The sequence below is a fragment of the Sinohyriopsis cumingii genome, chromosome 1, assembly GCF_028554795.1.
Source record: "Sinohyriopsis cumingii isolate HCF-2022 chromosome 1, ASM2855479v2, whole genome shotgun sequence".
In the NCBI taxonomy this organism is placed as follows: domain Eukaryota; kingdom Metazoa; phylum Mollusca; class Bivalvia; order Unionida; family Unionidae; genus Sinohyriopsis; species Sinohyriopsis cumingii.
The window spans coordinates 173,120,555-173,144,709 of record NC_142961.1 but is presented as its reverse complement, the minus strand read 5'-3'; the positions used below and the strand labels follow the sequence as shown (position 1 = coordinate 173,144,709).

The following is a 24,155-nucleotide window of genomic DNA, read 5'->3' as shown; positions in this document are numbered from 1 at the left end:
TTGAGATACCTCTATTAATCTACTGGGTATATGAACTAGCTGTTGATAATTCAGGAAATAAATGATTTTAATCCAGCTTTGATTGGTGTCATAAAGCAAATTAAATCTTGGCTGATTTTTATGCCAAAATATGTGTATATATGTGTGTGTGTGTGTGTGTGTGTGTGTGTGTAATCAGAAATATGGTAATTGCATAGTATTTTGTGCAAAGTTTTAAAGAAATCTTACACATCTGAACCATGCTTTTTGAATGATTTCTTATACTTCCTGAGTTATTGTTATTAGCTTGATCTATGAGAATTGTACAGTGTATATCACCATCTAATTGTACAGTGTATATCACCATCTAATTGTACAGTGTATATCACCATCTAATTGTATAGTGCATATCACCATCTAATTGTACACTATCACCATCTAATTGTACAGTGTATATCACCATCTAATTGTATAGTGTATATCACCATCTAATTGTATAGTGCATATCACCATCTAATTGTACACTATCACCATCTAATTGTACAGTGTATATCACCATCTAATTGTAGGTGTATATCACCATCTAATTGTAAGTGTATATCACCATCTAATTGTACAGTGTATATCACCATCTAACTGTACAGTGTATACCACCATCTAATTGTACAGTGTAGATCACCATCTAATTGTAAGTGTATATCACCATCTGATTGTACAGTGTATATCACCATCTAATTATACAGTGTATATCACCATCTAATTATGTTTTATGAGTTTAATAACGTTGATGTTTAAGTATTTAATATGGTTGATGATTAATCTGGTTTAATACATATAATTTATTTTGACATTGATTATCATTATGAAACTTTCCATTCCTCACTATCTAAAATTTCTAATAGAAAAATACATCATTTCAGGAGTTCTAGGGAGACTAGATACAACTGCATTCTATCTGGGCTTCCTTTATTTATTATTATTATTATTATTATTATTATTATTATTATTATTATTATTATTATTATTATCATTTACAACTTTATCTCATTCCAGGTCATTAAGAAACCTTCTGCTACAACTATATGTAAATTGAACATTTTCCACTATAAGAGATTCCTTAACATTTTATGTTATAATAATGTTGTTATGTCATATGCTCTCTCAAAGATTTCAGAAAATTATGAGGCAGTCAACCATATGTAGATAAATTAAAAGATGTCATAGCAAGGAAAGCCCCCAATCTTCCAGTAATTGAATTTCTATCACAAATATCTGAGAATTCTGGGGGCAATGATCCACCTAGTGATCAATTTCAGTGGATCTCATTAACATATACAGGATGATAAGCAAACCTGAGATTGATCCACAGCCATGGGATCTGGCTTACAGCTCAGTCTTTATTAGATGTAATCTCAACACAGACTTAAGGACAGAGCTGCCTTAGTCCATTAATTCCACTATTGAATACAATCCTTTTATGTGTTCTGCATCCAAATGACCATTTTATCAGGCCAGAAACAAGTATATTGGCAATTAGGATTTGTTCAACATTTCTCTTCATTGTAATATAACAAGGGTTCTAAAGGATAGTATGTCCAACAATTCTTCAGTCTCATTCTATCACCATTCTGTTATACAGAACAACACCAATATAAAATCAAACAGGTAAGAATTTATATTTCATCCCATGCAGGAATCAACCTATGCTTTAGGTAACCACACCCATCACCATCATACATACATACATACATACATACATACATACATACATACATACATACATACATACATACAGAGCCTCTTTTGAGTTTTATATGTTTTGGACATGTTATATTCATCAGTGAATTCAAAATGATTACAAATGAAAAGTGACATCATGTAAACAACTTAATCTCAAAAGCTACACGCACCCTATATATATATATATATATATATCACTTTGGTTGGAGATTTCTATACAATTAACATTTTAACTTCAGCCTTGTTGGATACAGTGTTGGAGATTTCTATACAATTAACATTGTAACTTTAGCCCTGTTTGAGACAGTGTTAGAGATTTCTATACAATTATCATTTTAACTTCAGCCTTGTTGGATACAGTGTTAGATATTTCTATACAATTAACATTGTAACTTCAGCCTTGTTGGATACAGTGTTAGATATTTCTATACAATTAACATTGTAACTTCAGCCTTGTTGGATACAGTGTTGGAGATTTCTATACAATTAACATTGTAACTTTAGCCCTGTTTGAGACAGTGTTAGAGATTTCTATACAATTATCATTTTAACTTCAGCCTTGTTGGATACAGTGTTAGATATTTCTATACAATTAACATTGTAACTTCAGCCTTGTTGGATACAGTGTTGGAGATTTCTATACAATTAACATTGTAACTTTAGCCCTGTTTGAGACAGTGTTAGAGATTTCTATACAATTATCATTTTAACTTCAGCCTTGTTGGATACAGTGTTAGATATTTCTATACAATTAACATTGTAACTTCAGCCTTGTTGGATACAGTGTTGGAGATTTCTATACAATTAACATTGTAACTTTAGCCCTGTTTGAGACAGTGTTAGAGATTTCTATACAATTATCATTTTAACTTCAGCCTTGTTGGATACAGTGTTAGATATTTCTATACAATTAACATTGTAACTTCAGCCTTGTTGGATACAGTGTTAGATATTTCTATACAATTAACATTGTAACTTCAGCCTTGTTGGATACAGTGTTGGAGATTTCTATACAATTAACATTGTAACTTTAGCCCTGTTTGAGACAGTGTTAGAGATTTCTATACAATTATCATTTTAACTTCAGCCTTGTTGGATACAGTGTTAGATATTTCTATACAATTAACATTGTAACTTCAGCCTTGTTGGATACAGTGTTGGAGATTTCTATACAATTAACATTGTAACTTCAGCCTTGTTGGATACAGTGTTGGAGATTTCTATACAATTAACATTGTAACTTCAGCCCTGTTGTAGACTGTTGGAGATTTCTAAACAATTAACATTGTAACTTTAGCCCTGTTGTAGACTGTTGGAGATTTCTAAACAATTAACATTGTAACTTTAACCCTGTTGGATACCAGTGTTGGAGGCTTTTCTATAAAGTTAACATGGTAACTTTAGCCCTGTTGGAGACTATATCCAGAATGAGTGCAGCCAAATCAAAAGCCATGAACAGAGGAAGTCACAATAGTAAAAGCTGAGAAAAATGATTTCAAAGTAATGTTGTTGTTGTTGTTGTGGGGTTTAATGCCATTTTTCAGCACATGATAGGCTATACATGGCGGCCAGTATTAATGGTGGATGAAGAACCCGGGCAAACCCCAGAAAGAACCACCAACCCATGAGAAGCTACTGGCAAGCTTTCTCACATACCCACATTGGCTGAATCTGAGACTCGAACCAGTGCAGACAGAGGTGAGATGGCAGTGATCCATAATGGAGAGTGCTTTAACCACTTGTCCACTTGGGGCCCCATTCAAAGTAACAATAAAAGAAATGGATATATAACAGTCTGAAAATACAAAATTATTTGGTCTTCATTATAGACAATATCTTGTGCTGAAAAATACAAGCTGATAAGGTCATTAAAATTTAACTCACTGCTTTATCTCTTAAACAGACTAAAATCTTATCTCCCTGAAAAACAGAAAAAGATATTCTACAATGCCTGTATCATGCCACACCTAGAATAGTGTTGTTCTCTCAGGGGTAATTGTGGAACAGGAAATCAGGAAAGATTACTGATTTAAAGAAAGAGCAGCTAGAGTTATTATTGATGCTAGTTTAGATACATCATCAACAAATCTTTTTAAAACCCTAGTGGCTTCCATTTCAGCAGGGAACAAAGTTTCAGAAGGATTTACTGGTCTATACATCTTTACATGGACTGGTTGTGAGTCATGTTAAATGTAACTTTAAATTTGTTGAAAACGTACATATGTATGAACTAATATCCATCTCAAACAACAATTTACATTTACCTAAACAAAATTCAGACTTTTATAAGAGGAGTTTTATTTTTTCTGGAGCCAAACTATGGAATTCCATGCGACCTTATATAAAGTCAGTTGACACATGCCAAGCTTTTAAAAAGCTTCTGAGTCAACATCTACAGAAATAATCATTTGTATGATTTTATTTAATTCAGTACTACTACTCTTCAAAACATTGTTATTGTGTACTCACCTGTAACATTTGAAACCTGTTCACTATTACTCTTTGTATATATATATGAATCCTGTATGTACTCTTTGTATGAATCCTGTATGTAATCTTTGTATGAATCATGTATGTACTCATCCTTAAAGCCTTGTGCATATTTTATTGAAGCGGTCTAGATTATTCATAGCATTTTTTTGTTCTAAAGATACCCTATGTGTATATATCTATCTATCTATCTATGTATATCTATCTATCTATGTATATCTATCTATCTATGTATATCTATCTATCTATGTATCTATCTATCTATCTATATGTATGTATGTATGTAAGTATATATATATATATATATATATATATATATATATATATATATATATATATATATATATATATATATATATATATATATATATATATATATATATATATCTATCTATCTATATATATATATATCTATCTATCTATATGTCACTAGAAGGCCTCATGGAAGATTGGTCAGTTGATCGAATGAACTTCTTCTTTAAATAAAGTCATTATTATTATTATTATTATTATTATTATTATTATTATTATACAGCAAACAACCCAAAAAATTAATGACATGTTAAGTATTTTGCTTATAGTTTGACCAAAATACAACAGACAAAATCACACAATGAACATTGATGATCCAAGATCAGATGTGATTAACACAGACTTTGGGCCACAAATAGATTTCATGGAACATGTGTAAAATTAAATACAGTCAAAATTTGGCAAATGGCATGGCTTTGTCTCCAAGAATGGAGTTTGATGAGTTAAATAATAAGCATTTACACAATGAATATGATCACATGACTTGCCACTATCTCTGATGATGAATATGATCATATGACTTGCCACTATCTCTGATGATGAACATGATCACATGACTTGCCACTATCTCTGATGATGAACATGATCACATGACTTGCCACTATCAATGATGATCATTGCATGTCATCATAATCAAGTGAAATAAATAATAAATAAATAACTTTTCCAGAAATCTGTTACTTTTTTATTCGTTTTTTTTCATAAGCAAGTAGCTAAATATTCATTTCAAACAAATTTCATAGTTCCTCAAGAAGAGAGAGTTTAAACTGAGTTTACTCAACCCCATCATTTCAGCATCAGGGTTGGGGTGGAGGGGGCTTCATCTCTCCATGACCCATCACCAGGTAATTTCCATTTGTTGTGCTATTTTTCCAATTCAGCCTGCTACTTTACTTCATATTGTACCCCCTGACTAGGAAAAGGGATAAATAATGGATGCTGAACAGTGGACAAAAAAGTCATGGTCTCTGACCAGTAAAACCCAAAACAGATGATTTTAAATATCAGCACTAGAAACTGTTTTGGTGTCAGACATGTTGTAACACCTTGAATCTCAATTTCAACAGATTTACGAAGACTGCTATTATTGCTAAATATTGAGCAATTATTGTTAGAGTTTGTAAGTGTTCTTCCAGCTAGGACATTTTTCTTATGAATGATTTTTCAAAAAAATTCCATGTATAGCACAGACACAACTATGAAACTGATACAGTAGACAAAAACCTATTATGCTGTAGATATCACATCAGCATCTGAGCCGATACTTTAGATACCACATAGCCCATGTTTTTTTTATATACATTTTCAAGCAGCATGTTGATGATGAATATATGTACATCATTAATTCCCCATTGAAAACTTCCCATGTCAGTATTATGCGGCCAATACACTGAGAGATCATATACACAGAGGCTTGTTGCCGATAAAAAATCAATAAATTGAAAGCATCTACCTGGAGAACAGGTATCAACTAACAGGTAAATAACATATAATGGGCTTCACTTAGCCAGATAATGGAACAAATGAAACATGAAATTGGTGGTATGTTCACTTAATAAACAAATCATGAGTTAATACTGATTTTTATTAGCAACATTAGTTATGAACATTTATTAGTTACATAAGAAATCTTCAATGTGATCCTCGGATCTGTAACTTTATATGACTTATTTTGAGAACTCAGGTATGAAATACGGGCATTCAGTTAGCTGAATATATTAAATGTTATACCATGGAATACTAATTTCAGGCTAAGAAGGCATTCAGTTAGCTGAATATATTAAATGTTATACCATGGAATACTAATTTCAGTCTAAGAAGGCATTCAGTCAGGTTATTACTTAACCAAACAATTACATTACAAACAAGTGGTCAATGAAATTCAGTTTTGGACTCATGGCACAGAAATAGTTCTTAGAACTGTGCTTAACCAGGGCTGCTGACAGGGCAGGCCAACTTGGACAAAATTCTGGTGGCCCAAAATGGTCAGGGGACCCACTGCCATCATATGGGCCTACTGAAGAATTTTCCTTAGGGCTCACAAATTCTATCTGCAGCCCTGTACTTAACTGTCCATATTTCTGCATATATAGGTATTCTAATGCCAGTGAAGAAATGTGCATGACATGCTTGCATTTTTCATGCAAAGACAAAAACAACAACTCTGGGGAAGAAAGAAGAACTTTAAAAGCATAGATTAGAAGTGCGGTGATATCAGAATATGATGAAGGAACTGATTTGACTTTTAACATAGGGCACAATAAGCTTCCCATGACAAACGTTCATGTTACTGAATTTCAACAACCCAATATGACCATCTTAACAACCTATAATCCTACCTTAGTTTTATTGGTGAGAAGAACTGTTTATCTAAATGTGAGATTGATCACCATATCTGTTTGTGTTATAATTCACGCAAAGTTATGAATAGCACAGATCCCATTGCCTAAATTCTCCAAATTGCTCCTCATTTTGAGACTTTACATTATCATGCTATGAAGTTTTAGACAATACCAATAATTTTTTCCAAAGACAGAGAGAAAGAGTATGCAGACTCACTTTTTAGGTTTAAAATTTAAGACAGAATTTTTTTTTAATTTTTAAAAATGAGCTAAGAAAAAATTAAAATTTGAGGAAATTTGAAAACTTTCCTCAGGAATAAAGCAACTCTCCTTTCCAGAAAATTCAAGGTCTTATGACTTTATTTTAATCCCTAATAAAGCTTGAATGTTCTGGAAAATTCAAGGTTTTATGACCGTATTTTAAACCCTGATGCAGCTTGAATGTTCCTGAACATTCCTGAGCATTCAAGATTTTATGACTGTATTATGATCCCTGATGCAGCTTGAATGTTCTGGAAAATTCAAGGTTTTATGACTATAATCATCCCTGTTACAGCTTGAATGTTCTGGAAAATTCAAGGTTTAATGACTGTATAATCATCCCTGATACAGCTTGAATGTTCTGGAAAATTCAAGGTTTAATGACTGTATTTTGATCCCCAATGCAGCTTGAATGTTCTGGAAAATTCAAGGTTTTATGACTGTATAATCATCCCTGTTACAGCTTGAATGTTCTGGAAAATTCAAGGTTTTATGACTGTATAATCATCCCTGATACAGCTTGAATGTTCTGGAAAATTCAAGGTTTTATGACTGTATAATCATCCCTGATACAGCTTGAATGTTCTGGAAAATTCAAGGTTTAATGTCTGTATAATCATCCCTGATACAGCTTGAATGTTCTGGAAAATTCAAGGTTTAATGTCTGTATAATCATCCCTGATACAGCTTGAATGTTCTGGAAAATTCAAGGTTTAATGACTGTATAATCATCCCTGATACAGCTTGAATGTTCTGGAAAATTCAAGGTTTAATGTCTGTATAATCATCCCTGATACAGCTTGAATGTTCTGGAAAATTCAAGGTTTAATGACTGTATAATCATCCCTGATACAGCTTGAATGTTCTGGAAAATTCAAGGTTTAATGACTGTATAATCATCCCTGATACAGCTTGAATGTTCTGGAAAATTCAAGGTTTTATGACTGTATTTTGATCCCTAATGCAGCTTGAATGTTCTGGTAAATTCAAGGTTTTATGACTATATTATCATCCCTAATGCAGCTTGAATGTTCTGTGAAAAATTTGTTACTAACCAAGCAGTAGGAAAGATATTCACAAATTTCAATGGAAAGAAAATTTTTTGAGATGTTTAGGATCTAACGTTCCAATTATGAGAAATAGCAATAACAAAATTCTCCAGATGTCAGATGTACACCAATTTCATTTAGTTTTGTAACAGACAATGCATCTTAAGAAGTGTTCTGGTGAAAACCCAATGTTAATATGACTTTCCATCTAGGACAAGTAGCAATACAATTTTCCACAGGTGGCAAGATTGGATATGAGATTGGCACAAGTTTTACTTAGGAACATACCCAGATATCATAAGAAATCTTCCAATGAAAAACTCCATGCAGATATAACATTCAATTCATCTATAACAATATTTTCAAGATGGCCACTGTAGTGAACATACTGAATGTCCAGGTTGCACCATTTTCATTTAAGACCAATAAAACATGACAAGAAATCTCATTAAATTCACATGCAGTTATGACTTTCCATTCAGGAGTAGCGATATCAAGATTTTCAAGATGGTTGCCATGGCAGCTATTTTGAATGTCAAATTGATACCATTTTGATTTAGAACCAACTAGAACTCAAAAGATCAATGTCAGCAAACCACAACCAATTTAAGAACTCTTTAAGAAAAGTTTTTGATATTCAGGATCACTAACTTAGAACAGAATTCCAAGGAAATTAGAGAAAGAACAAATATAAATCTGTGCAAGGATAACCTGGTCTCTCAAGACAGGTGGTCTTTCATAACAATGGTCTCACAAAACAGATGTTCTTTCATAATATTGGTCTCACAAGACAGTTTCACTGTAATTATAATCTAATTCAGTGGATGAAAAGTAGAACATGTTTAATTTGACAAATACATTACAGTTTAAAGGATAAATTCACTAACTTTCCACTTTGTTGACTCAATACTTTTCTACTGTACACACACAATGTACCTAACATGTTCATTTAAATTTTCTGTTTATTATGTCCACACATAAACATAGCTTATTATTAATGTTGTGTGTGTGTGTGTGTGTCTGTGTGTGTCTGTGTGTGTGTGTGTGTGTGTGTGCATATACTATGAATGTATATATGTATATAATAGAGGGGCACAAGGAGGATTAGTTCCATGCAACTAATTGTGTTACTCTCTTTAAATAAAGTCATTATTTTAAATTATTATTATTATTATTTGTCTTTTAGTGAAAACCCCATGTTGACATGATCATCCATTCAGGAAGTGACAATAAAAAGATTTTAAGATTTTCTTAATGGTTGCTGTTGCAGCATAACTGGATATCTGAGCCAACACCATTTGTATATATTCCCAATTAGACATTTTGGGATGATTGTGTGCAAAGGTGTAATGCAAGTCTCCAAATTAAATAGTTTAAGAGGAGCAGTAGTAAGAAAGCTGTGCTAATGGATGGACAGATGTCAGACAACAGGGCAACCCATACCCTCTATGACCAGTAGACTATCTAAAACCCAACCAGAAACAACCCTCCTGAAAGTTGAGTATGTTTAATAGACAATCAAATATGTGAGTTACATATGTGCCTGTACCTCCTGAGGTGTGAGAAAACTCAGGCAGGCAGCAGTACTCTCTAGATCTTTGTTGCATAACAAGTAATAAGAAAACAGGCAGAAATGCAGGCCAGAAACATATTACAGTTTCAAGAACCTATGGATCCCCTACCAGGGTGCTGACATTACAACGTAAGATTATAATGATAAGGATTGTGTATGAAACAAGTGTAGGAATTGGAGTATGAATAAAATATCTATGTTTGCATCTATTAGCTTTAAAAGATGAAACTCAGGATATGGATTGTGTAAGCCTTTAATATTAGTATACACTGAACATAAATTACAAGCCAATTTGAAATCCAGTTCTTAATGTTTACTCTGTCTGCCACAAACTTTTTAACACCCACTGAGAATGTTCTATCAGCTGAAATAAGGCATTTACCTAATTTTGCCCAAAAAATTTAATAAAAATGTTCATCATGGAGGACATGTTTGCAGGAAGCTGGTATTGGTGTATGTCTTTGTAAAAAAACAAAAAATAATAATGATCATGTTTTTGTAAGCAAGTTCTCAAGAATCATGGTGGCTCCTTGACCATCTGGCAGAGTAGTAGGGCTGGAAATACCTTATGGTTGTGAACTAGGTGTCACATGATATGTTCCAGTTTAAATGAAATTATTTATCACTATTTGAATGAGAACTTATCAATGTGTTTTAAATCATTTATCACAATATGAGTGAAAAACTTATTATTGTTTTGAAAGTCCTTATTACTGTTCATTGTGTAGAAATCTATCATGGAGAGAGTTGCCTGTAATCATTAGATGAGTAGTCAAAATATGATCATATCATTGTCTGAGTGATTAATCATTGTTTCTTTTCTGCACTTAATTTTTGTTTAATTTCAATCCATTTATTATTGTTGACTATACATTTTCAGTTACAGATTACAATTAGTTGCAGTTAGAAACTGTATCATTTTTTATTTTATCAGTTATTTAATTTAGTGTGCATCGTTGTGTTCAAAATCCAATGTTGGAATTTATGTGCATGAGTTTGGTGTAGGATTTTCCTATCTTTAATCATATATAAATAAACATTTTGAGCTTATTCCTTATACCAAGTGTAAGTCATTCACAAAGACTGAAATAGGTCTGTGATACTGAACAAAATTTATTGTGCAGAAACTGTTTCTATTATAATTAATCATCCTCTCATGAGGAACCATGTACTCAATTAATTCAGGAACCATGTCTCATGTACTCAACTAATTTAGGAACTTTCTACATAGGTAGCAGAAATTTTAACGTATTGCATGGTTGTACATTGGTACAATGTATTGCATGGTTGTACATTGGTACAACATTTTGCATGGTTGTACATTGGTACAATGTTTTGCATGGTTGTACATTGGTACAACATTTTGCATGGTTGTACACTGGTACAATGTTTTGCATGGTTGTACATTGGTACAACATATTGCATGGTTGTACATTGGTACAATGTATTGCATGGTTGTACATTGGTACAACATTTTGCATGGTTGTACATTGGTACAATGTTTTGCATGGTTGTACACTGGTTGAGCTTTCAGGGTGCAGTTTAGTTACCTTTGTCCCACATAATGGTCAAAAAGACAGTTTAATTACCTTTGTCCCACATAATGGTCAAGGGGGTGGTTTAATTACCTTTGTCCCACATAATGGTGAGGGAGGCAGTTTAGTTACCTCTGTCCCACATAATGATCAAAGGGTCAGTTTTGCATCATGTGTCAGCAGATCTGGGGCTGTACATTTTGTTAGGATTAATCAGTAGATCTAAAAACATAGACCCTGATCTGCATGTGCAGTATGCTATGGCAGATCCTGATCTTTGTTGTTTGTAGGAGGGTTCAACTTATAAGTGAGTATAGATGATATATGGTACCTGGATATACAACAATTGAGTTGATACTCTTGAAACTATACATTCATTAATTGCAAACTGAAGAGTTAGAGGAGATCATAAGAGTTATCTTTCTTGAATAATATTTGTAAATGACCAATTAATTATATTCCTCTTTTCTTCTATAGGGCCATGAAACTTCTAGATGGGCAATGTAGGACTGCATCCGTCCAGTGCCTTGGTTATTCACTTTGTATCAAAACTTTCTAGGCACATGCTGCTTATTTCTTTTTGATGGTTTTAACAGTACTTTTAATATATAGGTTATGTCACCAAATAGGAGCTAAGTGCATTTCCCAAGGACACACCAAGGCAGTTAACACTCAGTATTTAATACATAGGCTATGTCATATTAGGAAAGGACACACTAAGACAGTTGTGATTTGTGTTTTACATACCAAATTCACCCACAATTATTTTCATGTGTTAAATGCAAAGAAGAATTTTTTTTTCTTCAAAATAAAAAAATTGTGTTCTAACAATAATTATCAACATCAGAACATAAAATATGTACAAAATATTTAGCAGAAATATATATCTACTTACCTTCTTCACAAAATTCTCCCTCATATTCTGTTTGTGAACAGTCACATTTCACATCTTGATCACGAGTGATGCATATCCCTCCATTTTGACATGGGTTCTCTTGCAAACAAAAATCATTGTCCATTATTATTCCTTTGGAATCTATCAGCCTTGGGGCTTTCAGTGCCATGCCACAATCACCATAGAAAAGATTCCTTATGGATCCTATTAGAGGGGTTTCAAACATGACTGGTGCATATGCCAAATCAGACAGCTTAGAATTATAATCTAAGGGCATACCTCCAATAAATACATAATTTCCCCAGCTTGAATTACCTCCAAAATCCAAATCACTACTTTTCAATTCCTTGGTATTTGTTAAATTATCTACTTTCAAAGTGATAAATCGTCCATCTCGATGTATGTCTACTGTATGCCATTTATTATCATTAACTTTCTGACCACTCAGCATAGGAATTGGATTGTCAGCAAGCCGGAATTTAAGATTAACTAATCCATTTACAAGTTTTAGTAAGAAATAATCCAGTCTGCGTCCATCATCAGTATATAAAAGTAATGCTGATGAAAGTTCTGTCTTAAATTCAAAGCTTATTGTACCATTTTGGCATGGAATCCATGGAGGATATTTGGCATAAGAAATCTTTGAACCTTCAAAATTCAGAGAAAAACATAATGAAAGACTGGAAACTAAATATGTTAAAACTGGAAACAAATTGTTCTCAAAACTAGCCATAATTTGCATTCTTCCACAGTGATGTGTCAACAGCCTGATGGTGACGGTTATGATTTACTCATTTCAAGCACACTGTTAAAGTACCACCACAGGAAGCCTGTAATACTGTAGAGATTGGCATCGGTTGCAGCAAGCCACTGTGACACAGTGAAGGCTTTCACAGCATCAGGGATTTGCTGTTTCTAGCAATATTCCTGCATCCCAGCTTATTTTCTTTATATTTTGACTACAGTTTAGATCCAAAGCAATTCATCAGCCACTGAAATCAATTTTTCCTTCCAGTCCTAGAACCATGTATTAGCCTCCCTACTCCTTCTCACACAGCCAAATATTAGATAGTATTGATCCATGGGCTTTCCTCAAATGAGGTGGTGTTGGAAGCAGACGACATCACATCATGGCAAGCCATCATTTCCAGCTCTGGAAGAGAAATGGTATCATGAAATCTCACTGAAAACTATTTGTATTAACCACTATCATAATCAAATAGGTTTTTCATATGTGGATAAAAACCTTCTTCTGAATCCAACATATCTAACCAGGCATCCAATTAACCAGCCATTTAATGTGTCCTGTTTAAGTTCTAGGATTTCTATAATATGGAAGCTAATCACAAGATGAAGACTTTCAAAACAATCAATGTCTCTTCATTCCTGTTCATCTGTTGTTAAATTAATGAATTCTACTCACATGCTTTTACAAGATTTGTCATCTTTAATGATATACCTGTGTAACTTTTTTTAGAAACAATGGTATTAGGTGTAGCATGATCAGTAAACATTGGTAGAATCATAAGCACAGCACCATGCAATCATGCAAATCAATACTGGCTCTCAAAGTGCTGAACATTGTTTTCCAATGTGCTAACACTAAAGGACAAGCTGGGTCAATAGCAGTTAGGAAACTAATTAATCTTGAAGAAATATAAAACAGGGTACAGCATAGACTGCAGACAGTGCTTGACAAATGCATGTGCACATATACACAGTGCTGCATGTACTTGTTTTAGCCCTGTGCATAGGGTACAAACCAAACATACAGTGCTGCATGTAGCTGTTTTAGCCCTGCACATAGGGTACAAACCAAATATACAGTGTTATATGTAGCTGTTTTAGCCCTGCACATAGGGTACAAACCAAATATACAGTGCTATATGTAGTTGTTTTAGCAATGAACATAAGGTACAGACCATAAAGAGCTGTGCTGATAATTCAGAAAAGTAGGTTTTAGAAAACACAAACAATCCTGGAACATCTGATTGCTTTATTCAGGTAAATTATACTCAAAAGATTCTGAAAAAAATGTCTGTAACTAACTGCAAACCAAAACAGCTGGACCATTTTTTAAGGACCTAAGTAGTGCCATGATTTGTTACTTTACTGAGTTTCTTTTTATATTTCTGGCTTTTGCTTCATAAGATGTGCAACAAGGTTAGTGCTGAATCTCATTTTATTAAATATTTTAGTTTTACACAACTAATGGATTAGTGGGTGGTCTTCTGTCTTGATGCACCATATTAAGCAATTTTGGATAACATCAACCAGAAATGTTTTTAGATTCTAAATCTTTTCAATTGATAATCACAGTTAATTAATTCAAGCCATAAAATTATACATATAGGCACAGCCTTGTACACATTTTCATCTGAGCATTTGAGCAGACAAGTGAATTTTGAACCTTGGTACAGGTTGCCAGGTGTGAATGTTCTGAGCATGTCGCATAACAAGAAAATTTTGAACCAATTTAGAGGCAGCCATGTGTTCTTGCCATGAGGGTTGATTTCTGTGACATGAACCAATGATCAATTTATGCTTCTAAGTACAGTATAATCAAATGCAAAAGTAAACCTGACCAAGAACATTTGGGTAAATTATCTTAGCAGTGGCAAGAATCGTATTTTGTTTAATACATGTGGTTTAATCTGATAAGTCTGTGTTATGCATCTACCATGCAATGAGCCAAGTTTTATTTCTTATTTTATGAATTCTTTATCTCCAGCATACAAAAACTAATTATTGAAATCAGTGGATGTCATGCATGCACACAGCTAAGTAGTCAAACCAGAAGGAGTCAAGCATACATACAATTAATGAATCAAATTAGTGGGTGTCAAGCATCCACACAACTAATGAATCAAATTAGTGGGTGTCATGCATACACACAACTAATGAGTCAAATCAGTGGGTGTCATGCATACACATAACCAATGAATCAAATTATTGGGTATCATGCATACACACAATGAATCAAATTAGTGGATGTCATGCATACACACAATCAATGAATCAAATCAGTGGGTGTCATGCATACACAAAATCAATGAATGAAATTAGTGGGTGCATGCCTACACACAATTAATGAATCAAATCAGTGGGTGTCATGCATACACGCAACTAATTAATCAAATTTGTGAGTATTATGCATGCACACAATGAATCAAATCAGTGGGTGTCATGCATACACACAACTAATGAATCAAATCATTAGGTGTCAAGCATACATACAATTAATGAATCAGATTAGTGGGTGTCATGCATACACATAACCAATTAATCAAATCAGTGGGTGTCATGCATACCCACAACTAATGAATCAAATAAGTAGGTGTCAACCATACATACAACTAATGAATCAAATTAGTGGGTGTCAGGCATATACACAACTAATGAATCATATCAGTGAGTGTCACACATAAAGACAACTAATTAATGAAATCAGTGGGTGTCATGCATATACACAACTAATGAATCAAATCAGGAGGTGTCATGCATACATAAAACTAATGAGTCAAATCAGTGGGTGTCATGCATACACATAACCAATGAATCACATTATTGGGTTTCATGCATACACACAATGAATCAAATTAGTGGGTGTCATGCATACACACAATCAATGAATCAAATCAGTGGGTGTCATGCATACACAAAATCAATGAATGAAATTAGTGGGTGCATGCCTACACACAATTAATGAATCAAGTTAGTGGGTGTCATGCATACACATAACCAATTAATCAAATCAGTGGGTGTCATGCATACACACAACTAATGAATCAGATCAGGAGGTGTCATGCATACATACAACTAACGAATCAAATTTGTGGGTATCATGCATGCACACAATGAATCAAATCAGTGGGTGGCATGCATACACACAACTAATGAATCAGATCAGTGCATGTCATGCATAGACACAACTAATGAATCAAATCAGTAGGTGTCAAGCATACATAAAATTAATTAATCAAATTAGTGGGTGTCATGCATACCCACAACTAATGAATCAAATTAGTGGGTGCCATGCATATACACAGCTAACAAATCAAATCAGTGGGTGCCATGCATACACACAGCTAACAAATTAAATCAGTGGGTGTCATGTATATACACAGCTAACAAATCAAATCAGTGGGTGTCATGCATACACACAGCTAACAGATCAAATCAGTGGGTGATATAAGGATATCATTCATCCTTTACAATGTTTTGTAAACAGTCATCGCCTACTAATTGATCATCAATAGTAAATGTTAAAGTGACATGCTGCCCAAAACATACATTCAGCCTTGTATGTACATCATACAGAAGCAAATCAGGGCCAGTTTGGTCTATAGTGCCAATGCTGCTTCAAAGAACAAAGATAGTTATTGTTGCCTTCATATTACCTGGTTCACATCTGATACTGATAAAGATTCTGCCCCTAGGAGTTGGAGTCTGTATTTGTCATCACTTTTGTTTTGATAAACTATTGCCCTGGTGTAAAACCAATCTGTTCTCTGTAAAGGGCAGTGGTCTTGAGCCCTAGCTTGGGTGAACATTAAAAGTTGTCTGGGAATCTTCTTTGTGTTGGATGTTATTGTTTGCAAATTTTGTATGGGTAACATTTATCAGCTGGAACACTATCTGCATACTGCTTATAGAAGGCACACCTGGGTGTAAAGGTAACCCTGGACATTGGCCAAAACTGGCCTTCACAGACAGGTGCCTCTACAAAGAGCATCAAAAGGATGGTGAATATAAGGACAGCAAGGACAACAAAAGAAAGCAAAACCATTATTCACAATTCTGAGAACAATGAAAATGGACCATATTTTATAGAGATATCTGGAACATCAGTCCAATACATGTGCCATTTTTATAAAGCTATCTAGAACAACAGTCCAATATGTATATCAAGTTTCACAGAGATAGCTTGGATGGCCTGTATCATACTTTATAGAGATATCTGTAGTGTCCAATACATGTGCCATATTTTACAGAGTTATCTGGAACACCAGTCCAATACATCTACCATGTTTTACAGAGATATCTGGAACACCAGTCCAATACATCTACCATATTTTACAGAGATATCTGGAACATCAGTCCAATACATGTTTGAAATGTTATAGAGGTATCTGGAATGTCCAATACATGTATAATATTTTACAGTGATATCTAGAACACCATTCCAATACATGAACCATATTTTACAGTGATATCTAGAACACCATTCCAGTACATGAACCATATTTTACAGTGATATCTAGAACACAATTCCAATACATGAACCATATTTTATAGAGATATCTGGAACACCATTCCAATACATGTACCACATTTTATACAGATATCTTTAACAGTTTGAGATTTATACTCTGGAAATTTAAATATTTACATGATATTCCCTGATGTTACAAATAGGGGAGGGTAGGTGACAAAAATAAAACAGTCAAGTAGAATAAGAGACCCTTAAATAACTGTATTTGCCAGACATGTCCTTCAGATCAGTGGGTTTTACATGCTTGAAGCAAATGGTCATAGAATTTCTAAAATATCATTGTATCAAATTATCCTTGTTTATCCATTATACTACCAAATAAACACATTAATGAGGTAAAATTCACATAAACACCTTAATAAGTTAAAATTCAAATAAATACCGTAACAAGGTAAAAGTCAAATAAACGCTTTAATGAGGTAAAATTCAAATAAATACTCCAATGAGGCAAAATTAAAAATTCACTAGGTCTAGTTTACAGACTGTTCCTTTGTCAAACACCATAAATAAATCTGACACCATTTAAGCTTAACTCAAAGAAGACTAGGTCAAGTTAATCACTGACTAAGCTTGTTTGGTCATTGTTTTCCAAATTGTTTAAACACAGTATAGCCACAAAGCACAAGATAACAAAAGTGTGAAGACTGATCTTCTGGATATATAAAAAACTAAATGAAAATGGTTTTTATCTATATTGTGTCATGGTGTGGCAGTATATCATTGAAACTATAAAGGGGAATGAAAAGCTTGGACTAGTTGCAATGCTATCAATTAATGGTGGTGTCACTTATCTTCTTTCCAAGGATATATATATATATATATATATATATATATATATATATATATATATATATATATATATATATATATATATATATATATATATATATATATATATATATATATATATATATATATATATATGTTGGTACAAGTTTATGCTCTTAAAATAAGTAACAGAAAAGAGTTAAAGGCAACAAGCTTTGTAAAATTTTACAAATAATTTATTTCCCTAAGACACAAAGTGAAAATGATTAAAAAGAACTTACAGTATTGCAAATTAAATCCCAAAATAATCCAAGAATTACAGACACAAGACCTATTAATTTAAAGTCCTAATAAAGTTCAGTAAATGTCCAGAATAAATCCAAAAAACTGAAGGCAATGATGTGTATGTGGTACCTTATAAAGTGTTGATGTGTCAGCATTCTTTTGTTGAATCACAGTAATATAATTCCAGGTTTGAATTCACTATAAACTTCAGTGAAGGGTCTCTATCCAAGAATTTTATTTGAGCACTTTTGTATTTCCAGAGAAACTAATGACATGAATTCAATAACTTGAATAAATGAAATTCAGCACAACATTACTGGTCAAAACATATAATACAACTTGATTGTGCTAAGACTTAAAGCATGAATGACAAAATTCTACTTGACCTCAGGTCACTATTAGCATTTTCTATATAAAAAAAACATTACCTGATAGAAAACAACCTTCTAGAATGATCCTAATGTTTACAAAACAATAACTTGGATTATGTATAATTCACTTCAGAAATGCCAAAACTTAGACCCAAGTAAACATATTTACTTCTCTTATTAATAATAATACTGATTTTAAACCCATACACATAGAGAATAATTTAGCTCTGTATTATTTGTTTAAAATGAATAAAATAAAAAATTCAAGCAGAAATGAACTCAATTTTGGACAAGGTCAAACCCAACATTCAATTTGCACAACCAGTAGAATACTAGAATACTCTTTGCTCCTAGTTACTACACCATGTTTCATAACATAGAAGCTGTTCATAATTCCACCTATACTCCCATACTCTTACTTGCCATTACAAGGGGAGTTAATTTGTGCATTCAGAATGGATTCCCAAGTCTGTATTTACCACCATGGGGTTTCCCTGTTTGAGTTATAATTCTGAAACCTTTGATATCCACTACAAATGGAACTCTGGAGGCTCAGTGGTTAAGGTATCGGACTTGTGACCAGAAGGTTGCACATTCAGTTCCTAATATTTGACTATCCTGAATCTTCACTGATATGTCTGGATCTCACTCATAATTGAACTGATCTGATACCTTGATGATACCTTACAATACAAGTCTGATCAAAATCTGTTTAAAAATATGGTCTCTAGATTGTTCATATACTCAGCAAATCAGATACAAATCCAAATGATATTTATTCGGGGCTGTAACTCATAACTGAACTCATCTAAGGTCTTGATGATATATGCTTAAGGCCCAAATCTGATCCGATGTTTACAAAGAAAATCAAGGATCAATAGGCAATAGACAATAGGCAGAACAGACACAGCAGCTTACCATATTGGCCAAGTGAGCTAAAACATTTGAAAATTTCTAGTAAAATAAACCCTTCCAAATAAACAAATGTGTATTTCTTTAAGATAGAAGGTAACGATCTTAACATGAGGTTCAAGTGGGCCTGAGAATGTTCACCTGGCAAGCATCTGCCTAACAGCCTAATCCAATACAAGAGGTTCAAGTGGGCCTGAGACTTCACCTGGCAAGCATCTGCCTAACAGCATAATCCAATCCAAGAGCAGTTGTAAAAATATCTGAGTCAGGAGAATGCTTTCTATTGAAATTTCTTCCAGTGTTGTTGATTGTATATGTTTATGAAAACAATTGTTTCTAGGTTTCTCTAATTTTTGTATCTTCATTCATATTTGATGCCATATCAGCATCAATTGTCTGATTTCAATAGACCCCTGTGACAGGGTGCTTTGTGTCAAAACTGGTCAAATTCTGTTCAGCAGTTTCTTTTACATAAAGCTGTGCAAATAATTTTTATATTTACTAATCACAGCCATATTTGATGGCATAACAACACCAACATTATCAGTTTAAGAGGCCTTCAAACTTTCTGTCAAATTTGATCCATGTCTGTTCAGCAGTATTTTAGATGCTAGGGTTTTTCTATTTATAGGAACAGCAACCATATTTGATTACTGGTTGGCTTCATTTGTATAAACTCAAAGTGTACCTTCATGCCAGAATGCTTTCCATAAATTTGGGAAAATTCTGTCAAGTAAATTTGTGAGAAGTCTTTCAAAAGATTTTCCATTGTTAGTAATATGGCTATATTTGACAGGGAATAGGAGTATTTATATAAATTCAATAGTCCTTATAATCAGAATAATTTGTGTCAAATTTGGACAATTTCAGTTTGTTGGTGTCTAAGAAGTCATTTAAATTTTCTTCTGCTTTGAGTAATAGCAGTAATATTTGACAGTTTATTGGCAATCATTTGTATATAAAAAGCACCTTATGCCAGGATGCTTTCTGCAAAATTTGGTCAAATCCGGCTCAGCAGATTTCTAGAAAAAGTTGTTTGAATGTTCTTTAACTTTCTGCACCAGTAGCTACATTCGATGGCAGAGCAGATCATTTGCATTAAATTAAAATAAAATATTTGTCATGATGCTTTCTGTTAAATCTGGTCAATTTATTTTTTAACAGTTTTTGAAAAAAAGTTAAATGTTTTGTTTTTTTAGCAATGGCAGCCATAATTGATAGTGGGTTGGAATCACTTGAACAAATATGCCATAATGCTTCCAATCAAACATGGTTACATTTTATTCTGCAGTTTTGGGAACAAAGTTTGAAGATTTTTCTTTTTCCTGTCACAGCAGCCATATTTGATGGTGGACTGGCATCAGTTGTAACATTTTGAAACATCTTCATGTCAGGATACTTTCTGACAAATTATGTTCTGTGGTTACATAGAAGAAGTCATGTAAAGAAGTCATGTAAAGGTTATCATGTTATTTTAGTAACAGAAGACAGTGTACTTTGAAAGCTTCTATGCATGTACACTTTCTGACAAAGTTTAATCAAATTCCAGTTTTTTGAGAAGCTGTTTAAAAGTTTTCTATTTTAAGTAATGGTGGTTATATTTGATGGCAAATTGCATCTTTTGTATAAATCCAAAACATCTCCAAGCCAGAATGCTTTCTGTTAGTTTGAATTCTATTCTGTGGTTTTAGAAAAATCATTTAAAGGTTTTTCAACTTCTAATAATGGTGACCATATTTGATAGTGGACCAGCACTATTTGTGCCAACCAGAAAGGTCTTTCATACCGTGAAGGTTTCCGTCAAGACTGGTCAAATTCTATTCAAAAATTTTTGAGCAGACTCAATTAAAGGTTACCCTATTTTTAGTAATGCCATTCATATTTGATAGCAGATTGGCATAATTTATACAAATTTGAGAGGTATTTAAAGCCATAATGCTTTCTTTCAATTATCGCAAAATTCTGTTGAGTGGTTTTAGAGAAGAAGTCTTTTAAAAGTTGATCTATTACAAGCATAGGCAAGCATTTGTCATAGGATGCTTTCTATAAAAAAAAATGGCAGAATTCTACTGAATACTTTTTGCTACAAAGTCATTTAATGTTTTTTTGTTAATTTCCTTTCCAAAGGTAGGTATATCCAAGGGTAGATCAGCATATAAGTTTGAAAGACCTTCATGACAGGATGCTATAAATTTTGGTAAAATTATTCAGCAGCTTTGGGGAGCAAATTGTTAAAAAGTTTGTCTATTTTTAGTAATGGTGGCTATATTTGATGGTGGATTGGCATCATTGTATAAATTTGAAAGACTTTTCAGGATACATCCTATCAAGTTTGGTCAAATTCTCTTCAGTCATTTTGGAAATGTTATTTAAAGGTTTTCTTTTTTTGTAACACCTGCTTATGTAGTTTCAGTAATAAAAATATATTTGATTGACATCATTTGTATAAATATAAGAGGGCTTCATACCAGGATGTTTTCTGTTAAATTTGACCAATTTTGTTTGTAGCTTTTGAGGAGTCCTTGATTCAGTGTCAATGTTCTTTGAAGAGGTATATAAAAGAAATCAAAATAGTTAACAAAGTAAAGTTCTTAAAACATTGTATGAAAATTTATCATGTAAACCACATTAATTAGAAAAGTCAAAGAAAAATGTCTAAATGGGAAGAGTAATGCTCCATTTGCTGCTTTGGTTCAACCTGTGCAAAATAACCCCAAAATCCAAATGCATACGTTTTTTTCAAAACAGAGATGGGGGAGGGAAGGAAACAAGCTCTTATAATCATTACTGCTAGTAATTATCTTGGAAAGCTGTCAGAACTTGGTTTTAGCTGAAATTTAAACTGATATTCATACAGCGTGGGTGTGTTAGTTATGCTTGAAAATAAAAGATATAATGTTATCAAATAATCAGATAGTAGCATTAAAACAGCATTTAAATTAAAGTAACAATTAGACTTATTCAGGCATTTCCTTACATCAGGTAAAAATTATCAGATTATATTGTGACAGGATTGGCTGATAAATCATTACTAATTCCACTCCAGTTTCTGAATTAAATTCCAAATTGACTCTGTAAAAACTGCAATGGGATTAGGAAACATCTGTATATGTCAATCCACACCCTTTAAAACAATTTGCCAGCTGTTACCACACACATCCACTTAAAAGCCTACTGTTACCATACACAACCACTTAAAGACCTTTGCCAACTGTTACCAGGCTGTTACCAGAAAATATTTCCTATAGAGGTTTCATTTTGAAGAAGGGGTGGTTAGTTTTATCTAAAGATGATACCACTGATACCAACTTACCTGGTTTTAGTAATGAAACAGTACTATTCAACTGGGAAAGGGTGTTTGACTGGGCCCTCTAACCCAGAACCTCATAGGAAGTAATATGGTATTTGACTGAAACCTCAAACCCACATCCTTGAAGGAGGAACAATTTTGTTTGACTGAACCCTCTAACCCAGTCTCATAGGAGGTACTATGGTGTTTGACCAAACACTCTAACCCATACCCTCATAGGAGGTACTAGTCATCTTTCTCACACACACACACACACACACACACACACACACACACACACACACACACACACACACACACACACACACACACACACACACACACACACACACACACACACACACACACACACACACACACACACACACACACACACACACACACACACACACACACACACACACACACACACACACACACACACACACACAGGACAGTGTCTTAAAACACAGTAACAGTATATATACCCCAAATCTAAACATAATGAGGACAATGGGTGATGATTCAATGTAATTCTGATTAAAGGATTCTTGGAGTGACTGTACCTCATTTGACTAAGATTCAACATTACAATTTATCCAGGGTCTGGATTTGGCAGGTTGGCAGGTTATATTGTGTGTTCAAAATGCAGAGTTTCCTTTCATGTAGCAAACAGACCCAAATCTACCTGTACATTATACAATGTCAGATCTAGGTCTGAATAGTTTGTAGTTGGATTTGACTTACAAGCAAGTATATATGGTATAACTGTATTATTATATAGCAAATTGACCATACATGGCATACAACAGGAAATGTATTTTAATGAAGGATGCCATAATGAATGCTACTATTATATAGCAAAATGACCATACATGCCTTACAACATAAAATGTATTTTAATGAAGGATGCCATAATGAATACTACTATTATATAGCAAAATGACCATACATGGCTTACAACAGGAAATGTATTTTAATGAAGGATGCCATAATGAATGCTACTATTATATAGCAAAATGACCATACATGCCTTACAACATAAAATGTATTTTAATGAAGGATGCCATAATGAATAC

The 24,155-nt window shown here is 33.3% G+C and overlaps 1 protein-coding gene across 1 annotated transcript in view; it reads right to left on the bottom strand.

The window, feature by feature from the left end:
• Window positions 1–24,155, bottom strand: part of LOC149808398 (neurexin-1-like) — a 335,258-nt gene that overhangs the window by 282,970 nt on the left and 28,133 nt on the right. The window contains exon 2 of the mRNA XM_089976649.1: window positions 12,177–13,329. Within this exon, the coding sequence (XP_089832775.1) occupies window positions 12,177–12,918 (742 nt within the window). The 5' untranslated portion in view covers window positions 12,919–13,329. The remainder of the gene's footprint in view (window positions 1–12,176; window positions 13,330–24,155) is intronic.